Source organism: Chroicocephalus ridibundus, chromosome 4 (genome assembly GCF_963924245.1).
Source record: "Chroicocephalus ridibundus chromosome 4, bChrRid1.1, whole genome shotgun sequence".
Lineage (NCBI taxonomy): Eukaryota > Metazoa > Chordata > Aves > Charadriiformes > Laridae > Chroicocephalus > Chroicocephalus ridibundus.
The window spans coordinates 72,708,593-72,729,095 of NC_086287.1; the positions used below are offsets into that span (position 1 = coordinate 72,708,593).

Genomic DNA, 20,503 nt, shown 5'->3' on the forward strand with positions numbered 1-20,503 from the left:
AGGGTGCCAAGCCTCCTGGGTGAGCAGACCTGACCCCAGAAATGTGCAGAGAGGTGAAACGGGCTTCTCGTAGGCTGGCTGCAGCCTCCAGCTGCCCCACACGGGCAGAGTGGGATGGTGGCCAAAGGAGCCCTCCTTCGGATGAGGTGGATCCCTGTCGTGAAGTCTAGATTCCCCCATGCAATCCCTCTCTGTCTAACGCAGCTGTAGCGGAAACACCTGCTGGTTGGCGCTGCTCCCCCCCTCCTGTGTCCCCTGCATGGGGTGATCTCCAGCAGCTGGTCAAGACTGGTCCCCAGCCCCTTGCCTTTTCACACACGAGGAAGGAATGTGACAGCACATACAACCGAAGGCAAAGTGATGTGCAACTGTAATTTATACTGAAAAATTGCCTTCCCCCCGGCCCTCCCAGGTGAAGCAGGTTCTCTGCAACCAGGATACAAACCCAACAAACCCCCAGCTGGGCCAGGTGCTGATCACCACCCTGCAGGTCAGGCTGCAGTAGTCAAAGAGGAGGCAGGAAGCTGTGCGGCTATTCGTACTGGGGGAAGGGCGGTGGCACCAGGTTAGCTGCATATCCGAGCATCCTCTCGGTATCAGCCTGCATGGACTTGTCGTCTGCTCCAGGGGCTGGGATCGCCGGAGTGCTGCCGGCCCAGGTATCTGCAAGAGGAGTGAGTGCATCAGCAGCCCGGCCACCTCCTCGGAGACAGGCTGAGTGTTTGCACCAGCAGGATGGGACGACTGCTCTGGGTCTCCAGCCTGACCTCCTGCTTGGAACAGGCCTGTCACCAGCTCCAGCTCAGACTGGTTATGGCTTTGTCCCACCAAGTCTTGGAAGACAACTCCTGATCCTGGAGACTGTGGAGTCAACTGAAGAGTGTTGTCCTAGGGGGAAAGGTCCTGCTTGGTTTGGTTGGGCCACCAAATAGCTTCAAGAGAAAACCTAAGGGCAGAGCTGCTGCAAATGGTGACCCAGAGACATCCAAGCTGCTTCTCTAAAAGCTAGGGGCCAGGGCAGAAGAAAGAGGATAAAGTGACAAAACCTGCACAGGCGAGGGCAAAGCCTCCATTTCTGGGGGGGATGAGCTATGGGGACCAGCAGGTTGCTGGCAGGACAAGGCCAGCTCCCTGGGGAATACAGGAGCTGGGTAAACCTTGTTGGAGCTCACCCTCCAGCTGTGGAGCTGTTGGCCTCCCGGGGGCCATGGGGACCTGGCTCGTCTGGGCCAGCTCTGGGACTTCATCTTCTTCTGCTGACGGGTGCATCAGCTCCGGCATGTCGTAGTTGATGTACTGGTACAAGGGTCGCAGGCGTGGCCGTCGTCCTGGAGAGGTACAAGAAGAGCCCGATGCTGACAACCCCTTCCCTGCCAGGGCTTTGCTCGTGGGCTGCAGCAGCCCTGGGAGCAGAGGAGGAATGTCTCCCCTGCCAGGAGGGGAACCGTGCCCTTGAGCTGAGGCTGCCTGGTGGGATAAAAGCCAGGGATGCAGGGCCACATCCCAGAGACAAAGCAGCAACTGGAGGGAAGAGCCACGGAGAACCTGCCCAGGCATGGCCATGCCCAGCTGAAAACTCAACAGTGGCAGAGCCACCCCACACACAGGGATGTCTGGGAGAAGCAGAAGGGCTGGGGACCACCCTGTTGTACCGGGGATTCAGCCTTAGAGCTGCATCGTTCCTGAGACAAGTCAGCCCCCGCCATGCCAGCCCAGCCCCGCTCGTGCCGCTGCAGCCCACCAGCTTTGCTCACCCAGCGTGTCCTGGGACGTGGTGCCTCGGGGAGGGCGCGGCCTCCTCGTACGTTTCTTCCTTTTCGGCTGCGGCTTGGCGGAGAGGCCGGTGTTGCCTCCAAGGGCGCCCGGCTCCTCGGCAGTGGGCTGCACCCTCTGGAAATTGGGGTGCTGCAGCAGGAGCACTTGCGCATCGACCCTGCAGGACAGAAACCAGCTGGGGGGCACGGCCAGCTCAGCGCCTGGCCGTGGGGGGAGTCGTAGCCCTGCGGAACCTTGGGTGTCTCCATGCCCTGGCACAGGAGCCATGTCCAAGCACAGCCCTCCCCCCTGGTCTGTGCCTGTATGTCCTGCTTTGAGCAACACAGTGCTAATTTCTCCCTTAATGCTTGGAAAAACTGCACTTGTAGAAGACCCCCGTGTCTGAATTGGTGAAAATATTTAGTTTCTAGCCAGCTATGCTATGTGGGATTCAAGGTCTCAATGTTTTTGAGCTCGCCAAGCGCAGGGACGAGGAGGGGCGAGCCCTGGGCACTTGCCCCAAGCTGCCAACAGGGTTATTTCATACCATGAACCATGGTTCCCTTGTTTTTTCCCCATTTCCTCTTCCTGGGTGGGGAGGGGTCATCAGGTGAGAGAATAATCGTCTAAACAACAATAAACTGTTGTGGGTTTCTCAAACCATCACGCGGTGCTGTGGCGCAGCCGTGCCAGGGACTGGCCGGCACCTCCCTGCTCCTGCGCTGGCCGTGCCAGCTCAGCTCCCTGGCTGGACTTGGACATGGCTGGTGGCCACTGGCTGTGGCTGATGGATGGCTCCGGGCTACTGCATTGCCATAGGTGCCATGTCCTTTTCCCCTGTGACTCTCTGGACTTCTCCCTGTCCCCACTTTTCTGGTTTATCTGCCCTTTTAAACTCTAAGCAACTCTCAAAATTACAACAGAGCTCCTCAATTCTCAACAGAATAAAAACAACGATGTCCAGCCACAAGTTCTAGATACTAATATCTTCCATCCCGTGCCCATCCCTTCCTCCCAACCTTGTTTCACCCTGGTGCAACACGGACCCAGGCCTTGCCGGTGGCTGCCCCTCGCTGCAGCGCGACGTCGGCTCGTAAAGGAGACATGGTGACTTACTTTGCCCCCTTGGGTTTGAAACCATAGGCTAGCAGCCAGGCCCGCAGCGCCGCGACGCAGCCAAGATTCGCCAGCTCCGGGAAGAGCTCTTTGTTCTTCCCCATCTCCTCTTCGTACAGCTCGGTGCAGACAAGGACACCTTGCCCATCCTTGGACCACTGCGGTGGACATGGGGGATGGCACTCAGCAGCGACGCTCCCGTCCTGCCAGGCCCTGCACCCGCTTTCCTTGGCTTGGAGCCTTTGCTGGCCGTTAGTAACCACCTGGATTTAGGGCTTTACACCCAACATAGCCCCACGGCCTTGGAGGTGAGCCCACCAGGCTGGAGAGTGGGAGCAGCCCCTGTTGCTGCAGGGGCTGCCCATGGTGGGTGGGACCATGGCGCTGGGTGGCCCCATGAGTCCCACTGGCCCTCCCAGGGCTCTGGTTGCCATCTTGTTCCCCCCGTCACCCACGGTGGCACCACCAGGCCCCAAGCAGCAGCTGGGGACACCGTCAAGCCTTGCTACCAGGGCAGAAAAGCGCTCTACAAGGAGTTGGCTAGAAATTATTCGTCTACCATTTCACGCAGCTTAACTAGAAGCTTGCAGATAATGATTTGGGGTCATTTACTCTCAGCTTGAGAAAGACCTGGGAGTAACATCATGCCTTTTGTTTCTGGGGAGCAGGCCCAGCCCCAGAGACATCCACCCTCTGCAGACAGGAGCTTTTCCCATTCCTTCCCCCTCCCCAGATTTTGGCATGCATCGGGACCCCCTCTTCTTGCACAAGGCTTGCACAGGGGACAGTCCCGTGCTCGTGGCACCCGGGAACGAAGCCTCTGCTCATCACGATTCCCACGTCCAATGCGACATCACCCTTCACCTCCAAAGCCTTGATGTCTGGCTTCTCCAGGGCTGCAGACAGCTGAGCGAGGATGTGCCCAGGCTCACAGCCGCCGCGCTGCCCCTCCTCGGGGCTTCTCACCAGGGCAGGAGGCTCTGGCACCGGGGTGGACATGGCAGACACTGTAAGGCCACTGGCGGGGCCTGCGTGCAGACCAACGTCTCCGTGAGTGTTTCGTTTGGCACAGGGGCTCCCTGCAATGTGCTATGCTCAGCCCGGCTACGCCGCAGGGACATGGCCACCCGCTGCCTCTCCCTGCCGAGCTGCCGGGGTGGGGGTTCCCCCTCCCAGCGCCAGACCCAGGCGGCCCCGCTCCCCGGCCCCGCTCCGCGGCCTCGCTCCCGGCAGGGCCCGCCCCGGCCGCGGCCCCGGCCCCTCCCGGCGGAAGCGGCTGTTGCCCAGGAGCGTGGCGGGGACGGGCCGGGCCAGGCCGGGCGTTCGGCTGCCGGTCCCAGGCCAGGCCCAGGCTGCGGCCTCCTCGGCTCGGGCCGAGCGTCTCTGCGGCCTCCCGCGGTGAGTCCCTCACGGCCCCGCGGCTTGTCCCCGGGTGCCCGCCGGAGCGAGAGAGGCTGGGGGCTGCGGGGAGCCGGGCTGGGAGGTGGCAGAGGAGGGGCTGGCGGCCGCCATGCCCCCGGCGAGGGCGGCCGGGGCAAAGCCCAGCCCGGGGCCCCGGGAAGGGGTGGCTGCGCTCCCCCGTGGTGAAGCCTTGGGGCTCCAGCTTCAGGGTGACGGGGTCCTGGTCACCACTCCTGTGAAATGTGCTTAACTGATTCGTGTCAGTGTGGACAGTGTTAGGGCCACAGGGTGAAGTGTGACCTTTGATTGTTTTGTCTGTCTGGCCGCAGACGAGACGGTGTGTGTCGTGTCTGTGTTTTGCAGGAGCCACCTGGTGAACATTCTAGAATACCAACTTAAACCGGACCTGTTGTTATCTGCATAGTGACCTGTAAGAGGGGGCATACACCCATTTTTGGCAAGGGCCAACCATTTTAGAGGCAGTTATGAATATGTATTAGTATAGGAGATATAAACCAAAAATGGGGTCTGTAAGGTGTGTGTCGTGGTTGGGCAGAGACCCCCGGCACACCCAGCGCTGTTTGCTTGCCTTTGTTCCTTTAATAAATTATAAATTCTAATTGGAATCCTGTTTGCGATTAAATCATTTATCACAGTTAACATCACCGGGTAGGCTCACAGCACCTCATTTCCTGACCCCGAGTTCTGCAGGAGGCATGGCTCCAGATCCCTGTTCCCCTCCCTGTTTTGGTGCAGCCCTGGGACACAGAAGTTATCTTGGTGCTACTTTCCATTTCAGCTAAAACTACTGAGGGAGGAAGCAAACAGCCGAGACTAGCTGCACAGAGATTAGCCCTTTGATTTGCTGCAGATGACTCGCTTTGCTTATCAGAGTTTATCACAGCTGTGGGATTTTTTTTTGCCCCCATGCTTTTTGCAGAGGTTGGCTCATAAAGGCACGAAGCTGGTCTTGCTTCAGCTCTGTGTGTGGTAGCAGCTTCCTGGCCAGGGACTCAGGCACGGTGAAAATGTGATCTGAGAAGAAGAGGGAGTGCTTCAAAGTCAGACGCGGCAGGTTCAGGGCTGCGAAAAACACCTGCCAAAGCCTTGTCCGTTCCCATGCTTTGTAGTTTCCTTAACTGCCATGCCAAAAACAAGCCACGAGAGGAAGCCATGGTTCGTACAGGCTCTGAAAGATCTCCGTTTACTGGGGGCGTGGGTGGCATTTTTACCACTTGGTAAGCTGGGGTGAAGGGCACAAAGAATTGAATTAATGGTTCTTAAACTTACAGGGACGCTCTGGGAGAGGCAGGGCTGGAGCCTGCATTGTTTGAGTCCTAGACCCAGATGAAGCTGTGGTCCTGGCAGGGAAGCGAGCAGCCGGCCGGGCTCAGGCTGGGCGAGTAGGGAATGCTGAAGTCGCTGGGTTACTCTGACAACCGCCCTGCGCCTCTTTTGTCGCTGTGCTGCTTTTGGGCGAGCAGAGAACAGGTTTGGTGCAGCCCAGTGGCTTGGAGCAGCGTCGCTGTTTCCCTGGTGAGTTCTGCAGCCTGGCAGGGGGTTCAGGAGAGAGAGGAGTTGCACACGTATGTATCTGTTTACCTGGACTTAACCGGACTGCGTTTGCAGTCGGTTACGAGTTACCTGCGTCTCGTAGCCTGAGAATGCTCTAAACAGCGTCTTTCTGGTAGCAACAGCTCAGACATTGTGTTCTTGACGTTTAGGTTTCTAACACGGTGATAGAGGAGATGCTTTCCTGGGTGCAAATTAGGCAGCGTGGCTGAGCCAGCCATCGGGTCACTGCTGAAAAGCGCTGGGCCTGTCCCCTCTTCCTCCCCCTCTGCGTTGATAAGCGTGTGCTCCTGCTGTGTTTCCCTTGTGCTTGCTCCGGCGCTTCTCTGATCCCCCCCGTGGAGGTGACAGCCAGGTTACTTCTGGACAGAAGGGTAAACTCAGAAAACCAACCCAGCAAAAGAAGCGACTTGTTTCGTGCAGGGGTAGTGACCTGAGTCAGCTGAGCACAGGGCTGTTTGCACTTCAGAACCTGTAGGTAAAGCAGAAGGGTGGGAACGGCGGTGGAGAAGGTTCATGCACCCCCTTTTGGCAGAAGTGAGCCAGGAGGTCCTCTCGCTGGTCCCCTGGAGACACTCATGGTTGGCAGGAGCAGAGCAGCAGCTTGGGAAGTCCGTGCTGATCACTGTAACTGAGGCTTGGCTGCTTCTGGGGCTGATGCTGGGGGCTTGCGTCCCAAGTCGCTGAGTTTGCTGGAGGTACCTAGATAGGCAAGGTGCTTACTATTGTAATAAGGTTGTCTCATCTTGCAAGATCCCAATCAAGAGGTGATGTGACTTGCAAATCAGGGAGTGGGTGTCATTTGCAAATTCCCTGCAGCAGGGCAGGCTGCTGTTCGGATGTGAAAGGTATAAAATGAGCCTTCCATCCCCCGCCTCCCATCAGCTTGCCTTTCCTCCTTCGGTCCCCCGCACTAATTGTCCGCTCTGTCACAGGTCTTGATTTCAGCCTGTCATTTTGCGTGTAAATTACTGGATTTGGAGGCGAGTTCAGATCAAGATCAGTTGTGAATTTCAAGGCCAGTAGCTGTTCTGGAGTGATCTAGTGGTGAATGCCTTTTTTTTTTTTTTTTTTTTTTCTTCTCTAGGATAAGAGAGGTCTGTTCTGGCTCAGTTGGAGACATTATCAAGGAGATTAAATAATACCAAGGCAGTGTCCTTTTATCTCAGGCTGAGAGGCTCTGTCTGCTCTTCAGAAACAGCTTTTCCAGAGCAGCTGGGTGCAGACTGTGCATGCATGCTGGTGCGCAGTAGTCAGCATTGCTTACATTGCCTCTGCAGTTGTGTCTGGGAGATGAATAACAGCTTTTTGCTAATGGGTCTCATGTCAACAGGGGTGATTTAGCAAGGAAGACTGCAGTGCATTAGTTGCTATGACTCAGACTCACTCAGCCTTGTACTGATTGTTTATTGGTTTATAAATTAAATTGCAGATGCTGCGTCCCCTCAGTGTTGGCATGCTAAGGATCCTGAAAGGGGCTTTTCCTGCAGCGTTGGGCTCAGAAATCTTTAAATTACCGCCTCGGGAGTCAGGGCGTGCAGGTTGTAGCCCCGGCTCTTAGAGCGATGAGAGCGGCCAAGCTGCCCTGGCGCCTGTCAGAATCATGGTGTGACTCTGATGAGGTATTGAGGCTCTTGTGGCATCTGCCAAAAGCTCACCAGTGATCTGTGCCTGATGGCGCGGCATCCTGCATCCTCATTTTTGGAGTGAGGAGCAAGGCCCTCGAGTTTCTTGTAGGCAATAAAATGCTGTCCATGAAGACGATCCGAGGGCTTGGAGCCCCTCTGCTGTGAGGACAGGCTGAGAGAGCTGGGGGGGGGTTCAGCCTGGAGAAGAGAAGGCTCCGGGGAGACCTTCCAGCCCCTGCCAGGCCCTAAAGGGGCCCCAGGAAAGCTGGGGAGAGACTCTGGATCAGGGAGGGGAGCCACAGGACGAGGGGGAGGGGGTTTAAACTGGAAGAGGGGAGATTTAGGTGAGATATTGGGAAGAAATTGTTTGCTGTGAGGGTGGTGAGCCCCTGGCCCAGGTTGCCCAGAGAAGCTGTGGCTGCCCCATCCCTGGAGGGGTTCAAGGCCAGGTTGGACGGGGCTTGGAGCAACGTGGTGTGGTGGGAGGTGTCCCTGCCCAGGGATGGGCTTTAAGGTCCCTTCCAACCCAAACCATTCTGTGATTCTATGATCTTGGCGAGCATCAAGAGAAAATAGATGCTGACTGCTCCTGTGCTGGAAAGATCTGTGCTCCTCCTGTCATGGGCAGGAGAGAAGCAGCAGAGACCAGTGTGGGCCAGGGTGGGGATTTGTGGATCTGTGCTGGTGCCTGTTGATCTGCATTGAAAAGTTATTTAGAAATGAAGAAGATGTTTTCCTAAGCGGGTAACTCTCTGTTCTCCCAGAGAGCCGAGAGGCAGACAGGCTGCTGTTGTCTGAGGGCTCTTCCCCAGAAAATTCAGTGTCTGCCCCTACATGGTCCTGCAGCAAAGTGTTTTGCCTCAGGGCCTTTTGAGGTTCAGCCCCAGGCTGCTCAAGGGTGGTGATGGCACTGGCGTGTCTCTCGCAGAGGATATAGCAGGGGGGCTGTGTGGGGCTGGGGCTTCAGCTTGCTTTGGGTATGTTGTATTCGAACTACAGGAGCTATTTAGAAAGAGCCCAAGGTGCAAGATAATGCAAATCTAAGGCTAAAATGTGTCAGATGGTGTCCAGCTACCTTGGATTTTCTGTTCACTAAAGGCACACAGGGTGGTTACGGCAGCTCAGCTCCTGCTTGCATTAACTATTCCCATATGGGAGAGCAAAGACGGGAGGGATTTTCTGTACTGAAGGTACTGGTATTACAGCGACCGCGGATGTTTCAGGTTCGGTGCTGGTAAAAATGCTGATTAGCCCCACAATAGGGACAGTTGCTGCTGGATCCTTTGCCTCACCTGCATGGAGCCCAATTTGGGGTGGTTTCCTACCTGCAGGTCGTCTCTGTAGCTGTGTGTGAGCTTTCTAATGCAGGTCAGAAGTTCATGTGTGTGTGTGTGTATATATATATATATATATATATGAAATGTAGCTTTTCAGTGGCTCAGTGAGTGCTGTTCATTTCTGTTCTCAGTGGTGGCTGGTTTCCGTGGCGGAGGCAGAGCGACGGTAGGATGTGTGAAGGGCCATCCAGGATTTCTGGACCCATTCCTCCAGATCCTACGCTCTTTCCAAACTATTATAAACGCCCCTTCTCAGGTGAGTCCTTGATGCTTGTTAAAGATGGGCGGTTTTGTACTTTGGCGTGATGCAGCTTGCCCATTTGATGTCCTTATCCTTTGGGATCCTCGACAGTCCCCAGTCACACTGGTGCAGGTGCTTCTGCTGCCTCATAGATGGTAATCCTAAGGGTGGACTGTACAGCTGGCTGAAAGATGGGAAAGCATAAGGTAGAGGCGGAGAGGGGTTTTTTAGCACTGTTTGTAGGCTGTGGGTGAAGAAAACCACGAGGCGAGATTGGTTCCTGATAATCGCCTTCTCTGTCTTTTCTCTATAGCTCGAGGGAGGCTGGAAGGGAATGCTGGGAAGCTGGATTTTACTTTTGGCTCCCTGGACCCAGTTCCCAACCCATACCCTGCTTTGGGCAGTGCCCGTCAGGCCCAGCCAGCCCCGCGTATTCGCCCCAGTGGAAGGGACTTCTTGGAGAAGGGACAGAAGGGGACGCTTAGTCTCTTACTGCAGCTCGAAGGTCTCTCCCTTGACGGGGAGCTCCCGGTCAAGAGTAAGTACAGCTGAGTTGTTGCTGGCCTGAGTTGTGTTTGGGGCCAGGGATAAAGCATCAGGGATTTGGGTGGATTCCTCAGCTCTGCTGCCTGAGCAGAGCTTGAATTTTGCAGGGCCCGTCACCCCATCTGCTGCATTTGGCCTGGCAGTGGTGTCCCTGGGCCGTCACCCATGGTGGAGCGGGTGCTGCTGCGGCCTCCCTGACTCGAGCCTGGTCCAGGTATGCAGTGGGAAGAGGGACTGTAAAAAGGATGCTGTTTAATTTGGACTTGAGGAACCAGTCATGGATGAGAGACTGCTGAGAGATGCTGGAAATAAATCAAGCTCTTCTAGTTTGCTGCCTCTGGATATAACCAGTATCTTTATAGTCGTACTTAAGGACGGATCAAGTGAAATCTTAAACGTATGGAGGATGTTTAACCTGGGGAACTACTTGTTAAGGAAGCCAAGCAGGGTTTGGGAAGACTGTTTGTATATGTGAATGCTGGGGACATTTTTATAAAACATGGTCCCCTCTTCAGGGAGGTCACACAGAACATTCGGAGGTCCAGAAGAGAGAGAAGGCTGAGCAGTGGCTCTCACTTGATTGGCTTCATGTGCTGGCATTGTCCTTTCTGATGCCAGCGTGGTGGATGCCAGCTGGTGGCTGCCACAACTGCTGTGCCAAAGCAGGAGGGGAATGGAAGAGGGTCTGGTTGTGTCAGATGAGGTCTTCCTTTGCTTGAGGAGCTCAAGGAAGAATCATTTTTGATTAGAAAGCAAAAAATACGCTCCATAGTCTTGATTGTGTCCCTTTGAATGTGGGACAATGGCTGACCCTGAGCCTGAAATCAGGAACAGTGCAGGTTTCAGGTTCTAACAGCTTCCATTAACCAGCCCTCTCTTTGCTTCCAAAACGCCATGGGATGCTTGAACTGTGAATTGAGCTTGCTCTCAAGAGGTTGCTGGTGTGGCTTGTCTAGCATAGTCCAAAATGGGACAAGTGAGCCACACTCCCTCGGAGCAAGGGAGTCTGTGAACACCAGTAATGTGCTGATGGTCATCTGGGCACTGTGGGATCCTCTGGCAGAAGAGGGTCAGTCCAGGAGTGTGGATCTAACATGAGCAAAACGCACAGATTGTCTAGTCTGCAGGAGAGGGGACAGCTTGCTATTTCTATGGGCGGTTGAACCAGCTTTGCAGACAGAGCTGTGGTCTCTGGTGCCAGTGCTCCAAAGAGCCTGCATCCCTTGGCAGTGTCTGAGGGGTGAGGGCTGTGTCTCCCCTTGCTGTGCAGGAAAAGAGTCCAAGGACCACGAGAAGGAAAATGTGAGGCGAATAAAGGAGATTCAGAAGAAGTGCAAAGAGAAGGAGCAAGCCCAAGCGCGGAGCCAGCCCAAGCCTGTGAAAGCTCTGTGGAAATCGCAGAAATACGAAAACGTGGAGTCAAAGGTGAAAGCCAAACTGCAGGTCAGTACCCACTGGGCTCTTGAACAATCCTGGCCTGGGATGCGGTTCAGCCATGAGGCTCTGTGGGACGGTGAAGATGGGGGAATCCCAGAACCTGCGGGTCTGGGGGCAGCTCAGTGCTGAAGCACAGTGGGCAGATGTGGCAGCGGTGCTGTGTGGCTTGGGTCCGGAGAGCGATTACTGTAGTAATCCCCATCCCGTCTGGCCATGTAGACCTCCCATGCAGGGGAAGCAGAGAAGAGGAAAATCTCATCACACCCTCTGCCTGGAGGCTCCCGCTTGGCCCTTCATTTGTTAGGGATCTAAAGGTGGTTCCTGGGAGGTGCAGAGCAGCCCTCACAGCCGTATTCCCTGTCTAGAGGTGCATCCAGCTGGCTTTGCAGCTTTCCAGTGTTCGGGGCAATGCTAGTCTGAGGTTTGTGCCAAAAGCTGTGGAATTCTGCCCCATGGATCGTGGTCCTCAGAGGTAGGTCTTAAGGCTGCGTCAAACCTTGGTCCAGCTGTGGACCCACAGTGAGCCGTCTATCTCCAAATTCTTCTCTGAGCAATTGTCCCGGTGAAAAACCGCTGTGCAGTGGGGCACACAGACATCTCCAGGCAGGCAGGGCGGAGGCCTTGCAGCTCCAGCAAAACCTGAATGAGCGTTATGTACCTCCCGTCCGCTGTACACGACCTTGTGGGAGAAAGGATGCAGGGCCATGCCTTGTCTCCTCAGGCTTTTTCAGCTGCTGAAATGTTCATGGCTTCTGTTCTGAGTGGGTGCCTGGCTTTGTGGAGATTTTGGATAGCTTTTGACTACTTTCTTTTTCTTTCGCTGGATAATCTTTTCTCCACTGGTGGGTTCCTTGTGTTTAAATGGTGCCTCTGTCGGAGAGCTTTGTAAAATGCACCAAAGTGGCTGCCTTGGTAGAAGTGTACCTGTTTGAGCAGAAAGTAAAGTTAAGGCCCACTGGGAGAGGGAAGGAGAGCTCCATCACTGTCTTGGGTGGATCTGTTGTCATCAGTCTGGATCTGGGAGACCTCTGTCATCCAGGGGACCTCTCTGTTTGGTTGGCCTCTTCTTTCATCCAGAAGTAGGCATTGTGGCTCCTATGGATGGGGTCGGTTCCTGCCGCATGGCAGCAGGCAGAGCGGGGTGTTGTGCCTACCCTCATCATGGCGACCTGCTGGAGGAGAGGCCTTGGTGCTCCCTTCCAGCTCTGCCTCATGTGGGAGAAGCTCTCTGAGGAAGGGGAAGCGCAGGGCTGCTGCTTTGGCCTGTAAGCCGTTGGCTCTCCGGAGCAGCGTTGCAGTTGGATCCTGTGTTCTGATCGGCCTCAGGATTGTTGGCTGCCAGGAGAGGGCTTTGTTCTTCTGTGAGTCCCTGGTAGCTTCCACGGTCTCCGTCTCTGTCCTGTCTTTGTAGCCAAGCCGCCTGTGTGGACAGGAGTGACACAGTTAAGCTGCTGCTTGTGCAGACCATGGGTGCGAGCTGGGTGGCGTCTCGAGCACAGCCACTTACACGAAGCGCTCCTGTGCTGAGTTGGAGCCTTCAAGTTCCTCCTCGTCTCTGCATCACGTTCCTCTGGTCTGTGGCCCTTGGGTCAACTTTTGACACTAAAATTATGTGTATTGAAAACAACTGCAAAAATTGTCAAGATGATTTCCAAGCCAGTGGTTCCAAATGGTGTGTCTCTTCTTCCCGGTGTGCCACCGTGCTCTCTGACGTCCGTGACCCTTCCACACACGGGAGCAAACCCACGTGTGCTTTAGGAACACAAGCCTACGCTCTTGTTTGACAAATCCTCTGGGTTAGAGGAAGATTGAGATCATTCCTCCTTTTGTTTTGGGGAAAGGGGGTGGCCTCTGCGCAGGCAATTTCTGCGTGGTGCATTACTTATGCTCTGCGGATTCCTCCAGAGAAAGGTGGCAGGAGGCCCTGATGCTGACTCACATTGCTTTAACTGTTGCTGTGGCTCTCCTAGAGCTGGGGTGTTCCCTGTGAAGGATCTCCATCTTCTGTGGAGCTGCTGCTCAGAGTTTAAGTTGATTCCGTTAGGTCTTGGTGTCTAATGTGGAGTTTCTTTTCTCTCATCTGTCCCCGAGGCTGTTAATTGTAGCAGCTGCCTTGAAAAGGGCTCTGGCGGTCTCAGTGCTCCTGTGGAGGGAGACGGGGCACACTGTGCTCTGCTAGCACGCTCCTAAGGTCGCAGAATTATTTGACTTCTGACCGACAGCACTAGGTAAAGGCACTTCTCATTAACTTATCAGAGAGATCGGGGTCTCCTGGCTCCTGTTGATAAAAGACTGATCATCTTTGGAATATGATCCATCTAGGCAGCGCTGAGGGCATCGTGTACCCTGGTCCTTGTGCCAAAACTACTGATGTTACTGCCCTATCCCACCTTCAGTCCTCGGGTCTGCCAAGCTAAATGGGCCAGGAAATAAGGCATCTGCCCTCAAGGTGCCCTGCAGCTCAGATGAGAGAGAAGCCGAGGCCTTGCATATCTGCGAAGACCCGGCGGCTGCCCTGGGCAGTTCCAGTGACTTCCAGGAGCAGAGCAGTGCCCTGGTTGTATTTGTTGTAAGGTCACCCCCTTGCCGCAGTGTCCTTCCAATTTTCAGGGTTCATTTGGGGACTGCCCCAGACAGTCTTGTTGCAGACGGCCTGCAGCATCAAGCAGCGTCGCCTTGTCCCAACGCTAACCACGGCCTTTGAAGATGCATCCCAGATGCAATTCCACCCTCCCAAAACTACCAGACTCCCTTGCTCTCCGCTCCTCTTTCTGTCTAGAAGAGGATAACCACAGATTTGGGGTGCTGCACAGAGCGGCACTGGAGAACAGCATCTAATTTGTGTCAGCTTTGTGCCGACCTGTGCCATTTAATTCAAGGTTGCCATCGCAGGGCGCTGCAGCATGCTCGGGATTGATGGAGGTGGGATGGCTTCTTCTGGGAGTTCAAGCTCTCTGATGTTGCCAACAGGGGAGACTGGCATGTGTCTCCCAGCTTTCAGCATGCTTCTCTACGCTGCCATTTGCCCTTTTGACGGGAAGATTTCTGCTTTTTAAGGAGTCATGGTCATTGTCACTTTGCACTGTCCATCCATTTAAATTGTCCCTAGGTCTGGTAGGTTATCTGCTGGGTTACATGGTGTTGCTCTCCTTTCATACCTGCCAGGTTAGTCAGTAAAGAGGGACTCTCCAGTCACTGCTACACGTGCATTTGGTCCAAACGTTTGTTTCTGCAGATTTCCCCCCCAACACCTTTTTTTTTTTTTTTTTTTTTTTAGCATTTCTTTACAAAGTTCAGTTGCCGGGTCTGGATTGGTTGCTGTAGGCAGTCTGTTTGGCCTTTGCTGGCTCTGTGCACGTTGCCTTCCCCCAAAGCCTTCTGCCAAGTCATGGCAGAAAGAGCGTGCTGTCATCTGCCTGCTGGAAACTTGTGGTTGGGCTTGTGGTTGACCACCCAAACTTGGGTGGGTGGGTTTCTCTTTGCTCCAGCCTCCCTCCGCTAGTGGATCTTTTCTTGCCTTTCCCAGGAGAGTTCCCCACCTCCAAAACCAGAGGCTCTGAAATTCCTGAGGGCATATTCTCGCTGTGGCCCAGGGATCAAGCCGTGCAGACCGCTTTCCCCAAGGCCTGCCAGAATGAAAGGAGGGGCAGACACAGAGGCTCCAGAGGCATTGGGTGCCGAAACCCAGGTGAGTTGCACACTATCTGCATGCTCCCAGGGGTTTCTGGCACTTGGCCATCCCAGGGGTTTCTGGCACTTGTCCGTTGCTCCTGCTTTGAACTCTTCATGTGTTCTTCTAAAGCGTTGGGTCAGATGTGCTACATGAACGAGGAGATATATAAATACCGTTTCTGGCTGAAGGAAAGGACCAGGGCCTGGGTCACTGGGGTGGCGAGATGGGCATTCAAGGATTGCTAATGCTATCCTTGCTCATAGTTAAAGAGATCATGAAGTTCCCTTAGGAAATCCCACCTCCTCACCGTAGAAGTGACAGCCATCTCCAATCTGCTCTTCCGAGGGCTTTGTAGGAGGTCTTGGGGATTTGGAGACTGCTCCCACCTTAATCAAAGGAACTGTGGCTTCTGGCCATGAGATAAAAATGTAGGAAATGGGTGTGCTTTTTAGTAAGGAGAGTTAAATCAGTATTAACAATTAAACTTTTCAGGTAGTCTTGTCTGGGAGGTCCTAAACTGCTCCGTGACTCATGTCTTCTTTGCTTGGCTAGTGTGGGTTTGTCAGTTTGTTGGTTCCCAGATGCCATAGAGGAACTTAATTTAAACAGGACATCAACTCTTAAGGAGGAAAACCAAGAAAAGAAAACTTTATGCTCAAGCCCAGCAACCTTCTCCCCTGTCCTAACGGTCAGAGGAGCTGTGACAGAGGGTGCTGTCTTTGGGGAAATGCCCCCAAGGACCAGCTAAGTTCCTGCACTGCCAGGAACTCTGTTGCATTTATTGGTCTGATGAGGGCCTGACTGGTTTTGCTCCAACCTTCTACCTGCTCTGATGGGCTCAAAACACAGGAGCAGGAGCCACGGGGACTATGTCAGGCCTGGTTCTTCCTGTCCTTCTGGCTTTGAGGGCATGGGGTCAGCCTGAGGACCTCAACAAGATGGGGTTTAGGTTTTGCCTGGCTTTTGGCGCCGGTCAAACCGTGGCACCCCAGGGGTTTCTGGCACTTATTCTGGTGCTGGTTTCTTCTGTCAAAGCGTGGCCATAGCTCTGCCTGTCTCTCTGATTCCTGAGATGGGATGGGCTGAGGGTATGCTCGTCCTGTTGTAGGACAGCTGCAGTTCTCTGCCTTGTGTGGGTGCCTCTCTGTTTTGTCCCTGTGGGTGTGTGCTGAGCCGACCCCTGCTGCCTCCCTCTCTCTTCTTCCAGATCCAGGTGGACGGCAAGAGCATTGACTTCATTAAGCACAACGCCTGCAACGCCAAGCGGGCCTCGCTGCGGCGCTCCCAGTCCCTGCAGGCGCTGGCCGAGCTGCTGGAACAGAAACACCGGGAGCAGGAGGAATACAATGCCAAGCAGAAGGGCCACGTCCCCCAGTAGTACGTATGCCCCTCTCTGATCCACGGAACTTTCTGTTACAAGCCCGCTTCTCTTCACCACGTCCCCCAGCTTCTGCGTAAAAAAACAGGGACTGGGGACAGAGGCACTGTCACCATGTGCAAGGAGTGCAGTTTACTGTGGCCTGGGGAATAAACGCAGTCCCTCCTGGTTTCTTGACTTAACGAGCATCCCGTGGCCAGTGTGACAGGGCTCAGAAAGAATTTTGTCCTCCTCCCTTGCTTGCTGTCGTACAATGATGCCGACACGTGGCATGCTCTATGTGCTCCTGCCCCTTCGTAAGCCTTGCTCCACATGGCGTAGTGTCAGTATTCAAAGGTCTGTTTTCGGAGAGGCGGAGAGCTTGCTCTGCCTTGCAAGCATTCATCCTGCCTTTGAACCAGCGTCTGAGGAACATCCAGTTAGTGACTTGCATTTTGGATTTTCTGAGTGGAAAACAGTTCCTGGGTGACGCTGTCCTAGGACTGACCATGGTGTCGATCCTTTGGCTCTCTGCTGTGCCTGCTGTTCAGTGCCAGCATCCCTGGCTGTCAGATGCTTTGTCCAGCTTCATCCCATCATTGGCCCAGAGATGGTTGTGAGAGGACTCAGTAGCCTGGGACAGAAGGAAGGAGCAGAAGCCCTTGTCTCCAAGGTGCTCGTGTTGGTCTCTTCTAGCTGCCTTTCGGTGCACATGGAGTGTGTTTGCTAGCCCCTGCATGCGGGCTAAACCTGGCTGCATCCCTCCACGGCGAGGGCCTGTGCCAGCAGAGTGGGTTTCTGTGGTCCTCAGGCAGCAACGCGGAGACTAGTGGGGTTTGAAGGGCTCGATTCCTAGCCTCTGCCCGCATCCCTGGGTGACCCGTCCTGACAGATGTGCTGACACGTGCTTCCCTTTGCCTTGCCAGCCTGCTGGAGAGGAAGGAGCAGTGGCGCAGACAGATGGAGGAGCGGCTGCAAAACCTGCCAGATCCCGACACGCCACCTGGTCATACCATGATGCCAGAGGGCCAGCGGCTGGAGACCCTCGGCAATCTGAAGCAGAGTAAGAGGAAAAGTCCAGCTCAGAAAAACAGGCCAGGATTAGGGAGAGGGGAGTTCTGGGTCACGGATTCCTGCCACTTGGAGAGTTGCCTGGAATAATTGCACGTAGCTGGGATGTTGCAGCACTTGAGCTGTGTGCATGGAAAGAGCAATCTCCTTCAGGTTGGTGGGACCTGCAGTTTACAGGGCTGGGTCTCTGGAGCAGGCTTGTCTGGTGGACCTGATGTTAGGGCTACTATTGCTCTTAAAATAATAAAAGATTTTGCTTGGAAGGGACCTTCAGAGGTCTCTAGTCCAACCCTTGGTTCTTGAAAGCTGGAGCAGGTCACTCAAGTCCTCATCCCGCTGGGCTTTGAAGAGAAGGATGGGTGGGTATGAAGTCCTTTTTCCAGCACTGCCACCATTTTCATGACTGGGGATGTGGTCGTAGCATTAGGAAAATGACAGATTTCTTTGCTCTTCCACTTACACAACTTGTTTGATTTTTTTTTTGGTTTTTTTTTGGTTTGTTTTTTTTTTTTTTTACAGGCCAAGAGCACCTGCTAAAGGACCTGGTGATGCTGCCGGTGCGTGCAGATACCCTCAGCATGCAGAAGAGGCGGGTAGAGCTGGAGAGGAAGCTCTCACAGATAGAAGAGGCCATCAAAATTTTCTCGAGGCCCAAGGTCTTCATCAAGCTGGACTCCTGAGCCAGCGGGGCTGGGTGTGTTGTGCTGCTCCGCCTGAACATCCATCATCGCTGGAAGGGACGATCATCGCTTTGGGAGGGAAGGAGAGGAAGGGACGTTGAGGACCCTGGGCTCATGCAGGTGCTGATACAGTGGCCAACGTGCAGACAGCATCTTTTGCTCACCCCCCAGTGTTGTGCCTTGTCCAGGGAAAAGGGAGGAAAATGCCCTAATTCAGTCTCGGCTGTGCAGTGTGGAGAACCTGAGTTCTCAGAGATCAGCTCTCTGCCCTGGATCCATGGCATCGCCTCTTATTTTCACATTTTTTCCCACTTCTAGAAACTGGCAGGAGGTCTCCTGTGCTGTTGCCTGTGGTGTTCCTTGTCCCCCTCTTTCTCCTAAGCCAGGCCATGGTCATGGCTCATTCTGGGCACCTGCAGACTTGGCTGCACACAAACCTCATGTGTGCCCCAGTCCTAAGCACTGACCTGTCCGGCTCACGCAGCCGGTGTCTCTGCACCTTCTGACCTGCTGGCTGGGCTCAGCAGCTCAGGGACAGCTTGGGGACAACACAGGGAGGTGCGGAGCTTCAGTCCTTCCCACCCAGAGAAGAGCCGGGCTGGCTGCAGGGGAGCTGGCTGCAGGGGAATGTGGCAGGATGTCTGGAGAAGCCTTTGTTGCCTGTGGGGCAGGACATGCTCCAATAAAGCATCGTTTCCCTCTTCCAGTGTGTGTGCAGCTCCCGGTAGGCTCAGCAGGGCCTGCGGAGTGGCGGTGGGCAGCAGAAACCAGCAGCACTGATGTAGCGCGGGCAGGGGGAGAGCCATGGCTCCCGGTCCCACTTTCTGCAGAAGCCCGAAGTGGCCAGGGAGGTTTGGTTTTGCGGCACTGCCGTGCTGGGACACGGTGGTGGACTCAGAGTGGAGAACATGCGCAGAAGTCCTGCCGGATCTCAGTCTGCAGGCAGGCAGGATGCAGCCAGTGCCATTGTGGAGGTGAGCTCGCTGCCTCCTTACCTTCGGATGCCACACAGGGAGCTGTGCAAACCTTTGCAGGGATCCTGCCACACAAAGCATAGTAAGATTTAGGCTAGAAGGGATCGCTGGAGGGCTTGGTCCATCTCCTGCTCAGCACAGAACCAGCTCTACAGCTCGGGACCTTGTCCAGCTGAGTTGGGAAAATCTGCAAGGATGGGGTTTCCACCACCACCACCTCGCTGGGGCTCTGTCCCTGGGCTGTCACACCCTCAGGGGGAACGCTGTTTTTTTTCCCTGAAGTCCCATCAAAACTTCCCTTGTTGCAACTTGTGCCTGTTGCCCTGTCTCCTTTCGCTGCGCGGGGAAGGGGTGCTGCACATGTTTGCCCCGAGCGGGTGCTTTGTTGCATGGGGTTACTCCATCCCGGGCAGGATTTTGCAGGGTGGGAATGTTGCAGAGCGGTCCAGCGCTGCCCACGGCTCCCTGCGGCAAACGGAGCTCTGCGGTGCCCTAGGATATCAGGGGCCAACGCTCCTGCCAAGGGCTGGGGAAGCTTTTAGCACTCGGAAAATCACCCCACGCTCCCCTGGGGCCGGCCTCGGGGCAAGCAGGCTGAGCCGGCTGGATGAGAGCAGCTGGGGGCCACGGGCACCAGCCCCCCAGCACCTCCCTGCCCTAAACAAGTCTGGACTAACCACTCCGCTGTCTGCTTTGCTCCCTTGCCTGTCTGGGCCCTGGCTGCATGCCGTGAGTGTCACCCCGCTGTGCAGCCCCAGAGCTGCCAGCCTCAGTCCTTGCTCAGCGCCCGCCCCGGGCAGGGCTGGGGCTCCGGATGGACGGTCAAATCCCAAAGAGTTGATGCTGTCCCGTCACACCCCTCACCCAGCCCCACCGCGTGCCCTGAGAGCAGCGCTGGCGAGAGGACCCTGTTTGTAGGGCCCTTGGCACACGGGCTGGCAGAGCCAGCGCGCTCAGGCCCTCGGCGCTAAACCAGCCCCATGGCTCCCGTGCGGCTGCTGGCCAGGTTTTGGCTACACAGGCACAGGTGCCAGGGGACAGGCGTGTGGTTTGGTTCTCGGGGGGTCAGCGAAGGCAGCAGGACGCAGTCCCCCCCCTTCCCTGCAGAGGTGACTGGCTCTGCCGCCAGCCAGGTGTACGCTCGTGCTGGCGCCTGGCATCGGGCACCGGCTTTAACCCGAGAGCCGTGGGAGAGCCCTTGTGCCGTGAAGGGTCTGGCACCGCACCGGTGCCCTTGCTCTCCCTGAGCACCTGTGTCCAGCTGGAAAAGCACTGCCCTTGGGTGCATCCTGCCAGTAGCCACGGTGGGCTGGTGCCGAAGGTTGGTACTGCAGGAGGTGTGGCGAGAGGGGGCAAAGGACCACGGCCAGCCAGGATCTGGCCAGGCCTGTTCCCAGCCAGGACAGGATGGCGGGAGGAGGAAAAGGTCTGGGTCCAACAGGGCCCAGCAGCACCTGCCTGCTAGGGTGATGCTCCGTCCCTGCTGGCAGGAAGGTGCTGAGCTGGGGCCAGCTGCAAAGCAAAGGCCAAAGCCACCATTAGCCTGGCACTTTGGTGCTGGGAGAGGGACCGAGGGTGCTGGGAGCCCCAGGTGAGCAGGAGGGTTGGGTACGGCTCCCCCTGAGCTCAGGGCTGGAGGAGGAGGATGGAGCCACGCCACCCCCAGTAGTGGTTACTGAGGCTGAGTGACAGCCCAGGGGCCACCCAGCTCCCTG

The 20,503-nt window shown here is 55.6% G+C and overlaps 3 protein-coding genes across 5 annotated transcripts in view; 1 reads left to right on the forward strand and 2 right to left on the reverse strand.

Moving 5' to 3' along the window:
* POLR2C (RNA polymerase II subunit C) overlaps positions 1 to 20,503 on the reverse strand; it is a 241,815-nt gene that overhangs the window by 55,785 nt on the left and 165,527 nt on the right. The window lies entirely within an intron of this gene.
* Positions 387 to 3,969, reverse strand: C4H16orf86 (chromosome 4 C16orf86 homolog). The gene is made up of 5 exons (XM_063333993.1): positions 3,736 to 3,969; positions 2,872 to 3,029; positions 1,755 to 1,933; positions 1,173 to 1,328; positions 387 to 663 (listed from the first exon to the last, which is right to left on the reverse strand). Exons 1-5 carry the CDS (start codon positions 3,868 to 3,870, stop codon positions 533 to 535), a joined length of 759 nt encoding a protein of 252 aa, XP_063190063.1. The 5' UTR covers positions 3,871 to 3,969; the 3' UTR covers positions 387 to 532.
* On the forward strand, positions 3,953 to 18,518 carry ENKD1 (enkurin domain containing 1). Of its 3 annotated transcripts, none has more exons than XM_063333988.1 (8): positions 3,955 to 4,269; positions 8,941 to 9,065; positions 9,364 to 9,588; positions 10,867 to 11,039; positions 14,560 to 14,721; positions 15,914 to 16,083; positions 16,990 to 17,126; positions 17,654 to 18,518. In XM_063333988.1, the coding sequence occupies exons 1-8, from the start codon at positions 3,956 to 3,958 to the stop codon at positions 17,812 to 17,814; spliced, it is 1,467 nt and encodes a 488-aa protein (XP_063190058.1). In that variant the 5' UTR covers position 3,955; the 3' UTR covers positions 17,815 to 18,518. The 3 variants fall into 3 exon arrangements, with proteins under 3 accessions (XP_063190059.1, XP_063190058.1, XP_063190060.1); XM_063333990.1 differs by lacking the exon at positions 3,955 to 4,269 and adding an exon at positions 5,682 to 5,808; XM_063333989.1 differs by lacking the exon at positions 9,364 to 9,588 and having other exon boundaries at positions 3,953 to 4,269.

Coding starts and splice junctions, on each gene's coding strand:
- C4H16orf86 (XM_063333993.1), bottom strand. CDS start 3,870: ATGTCCACCCCGGTGCCAGAGCCTCCTGCCCTGGTGAGAAGCCCCGAG. Junction 1,329..1,754: donor CACGTCCCAGGACACGCTGG/GTGAGCAAAGCT, acceptor GTACCTCTCCAG/GACGACGGCCACGCCTGCGA. Junction 664..1,172: donor AACAGCTCCACAGCTGGAGG/GTGAGCTCCAAC, acceptor CTCCTCTTGCAG/ATACCTGGGCCGGCAGCACT.
- ENKD1 (XM_063333988.1), top strand. CDS start 3,956: ATGTGCTATGCTCAGCCCGGCTACGCCGCAGGGACATGGCCACCCGCT. Junction 9,066..9,363: donor TTATAAACGCCCCTTCTCAG/GTGAGTCCTTGA, acceptor TTTTCTCTATAG/CTCGAGGGAGGCTGGAAGGG. Junction 16,084..16,989: donor AAGGGCCACGTCCCCCAGTA/GTACGTATGCCC, acceptor TTGCCTTGCCAG/CCTGCTGGAGAGGAAGGAGC.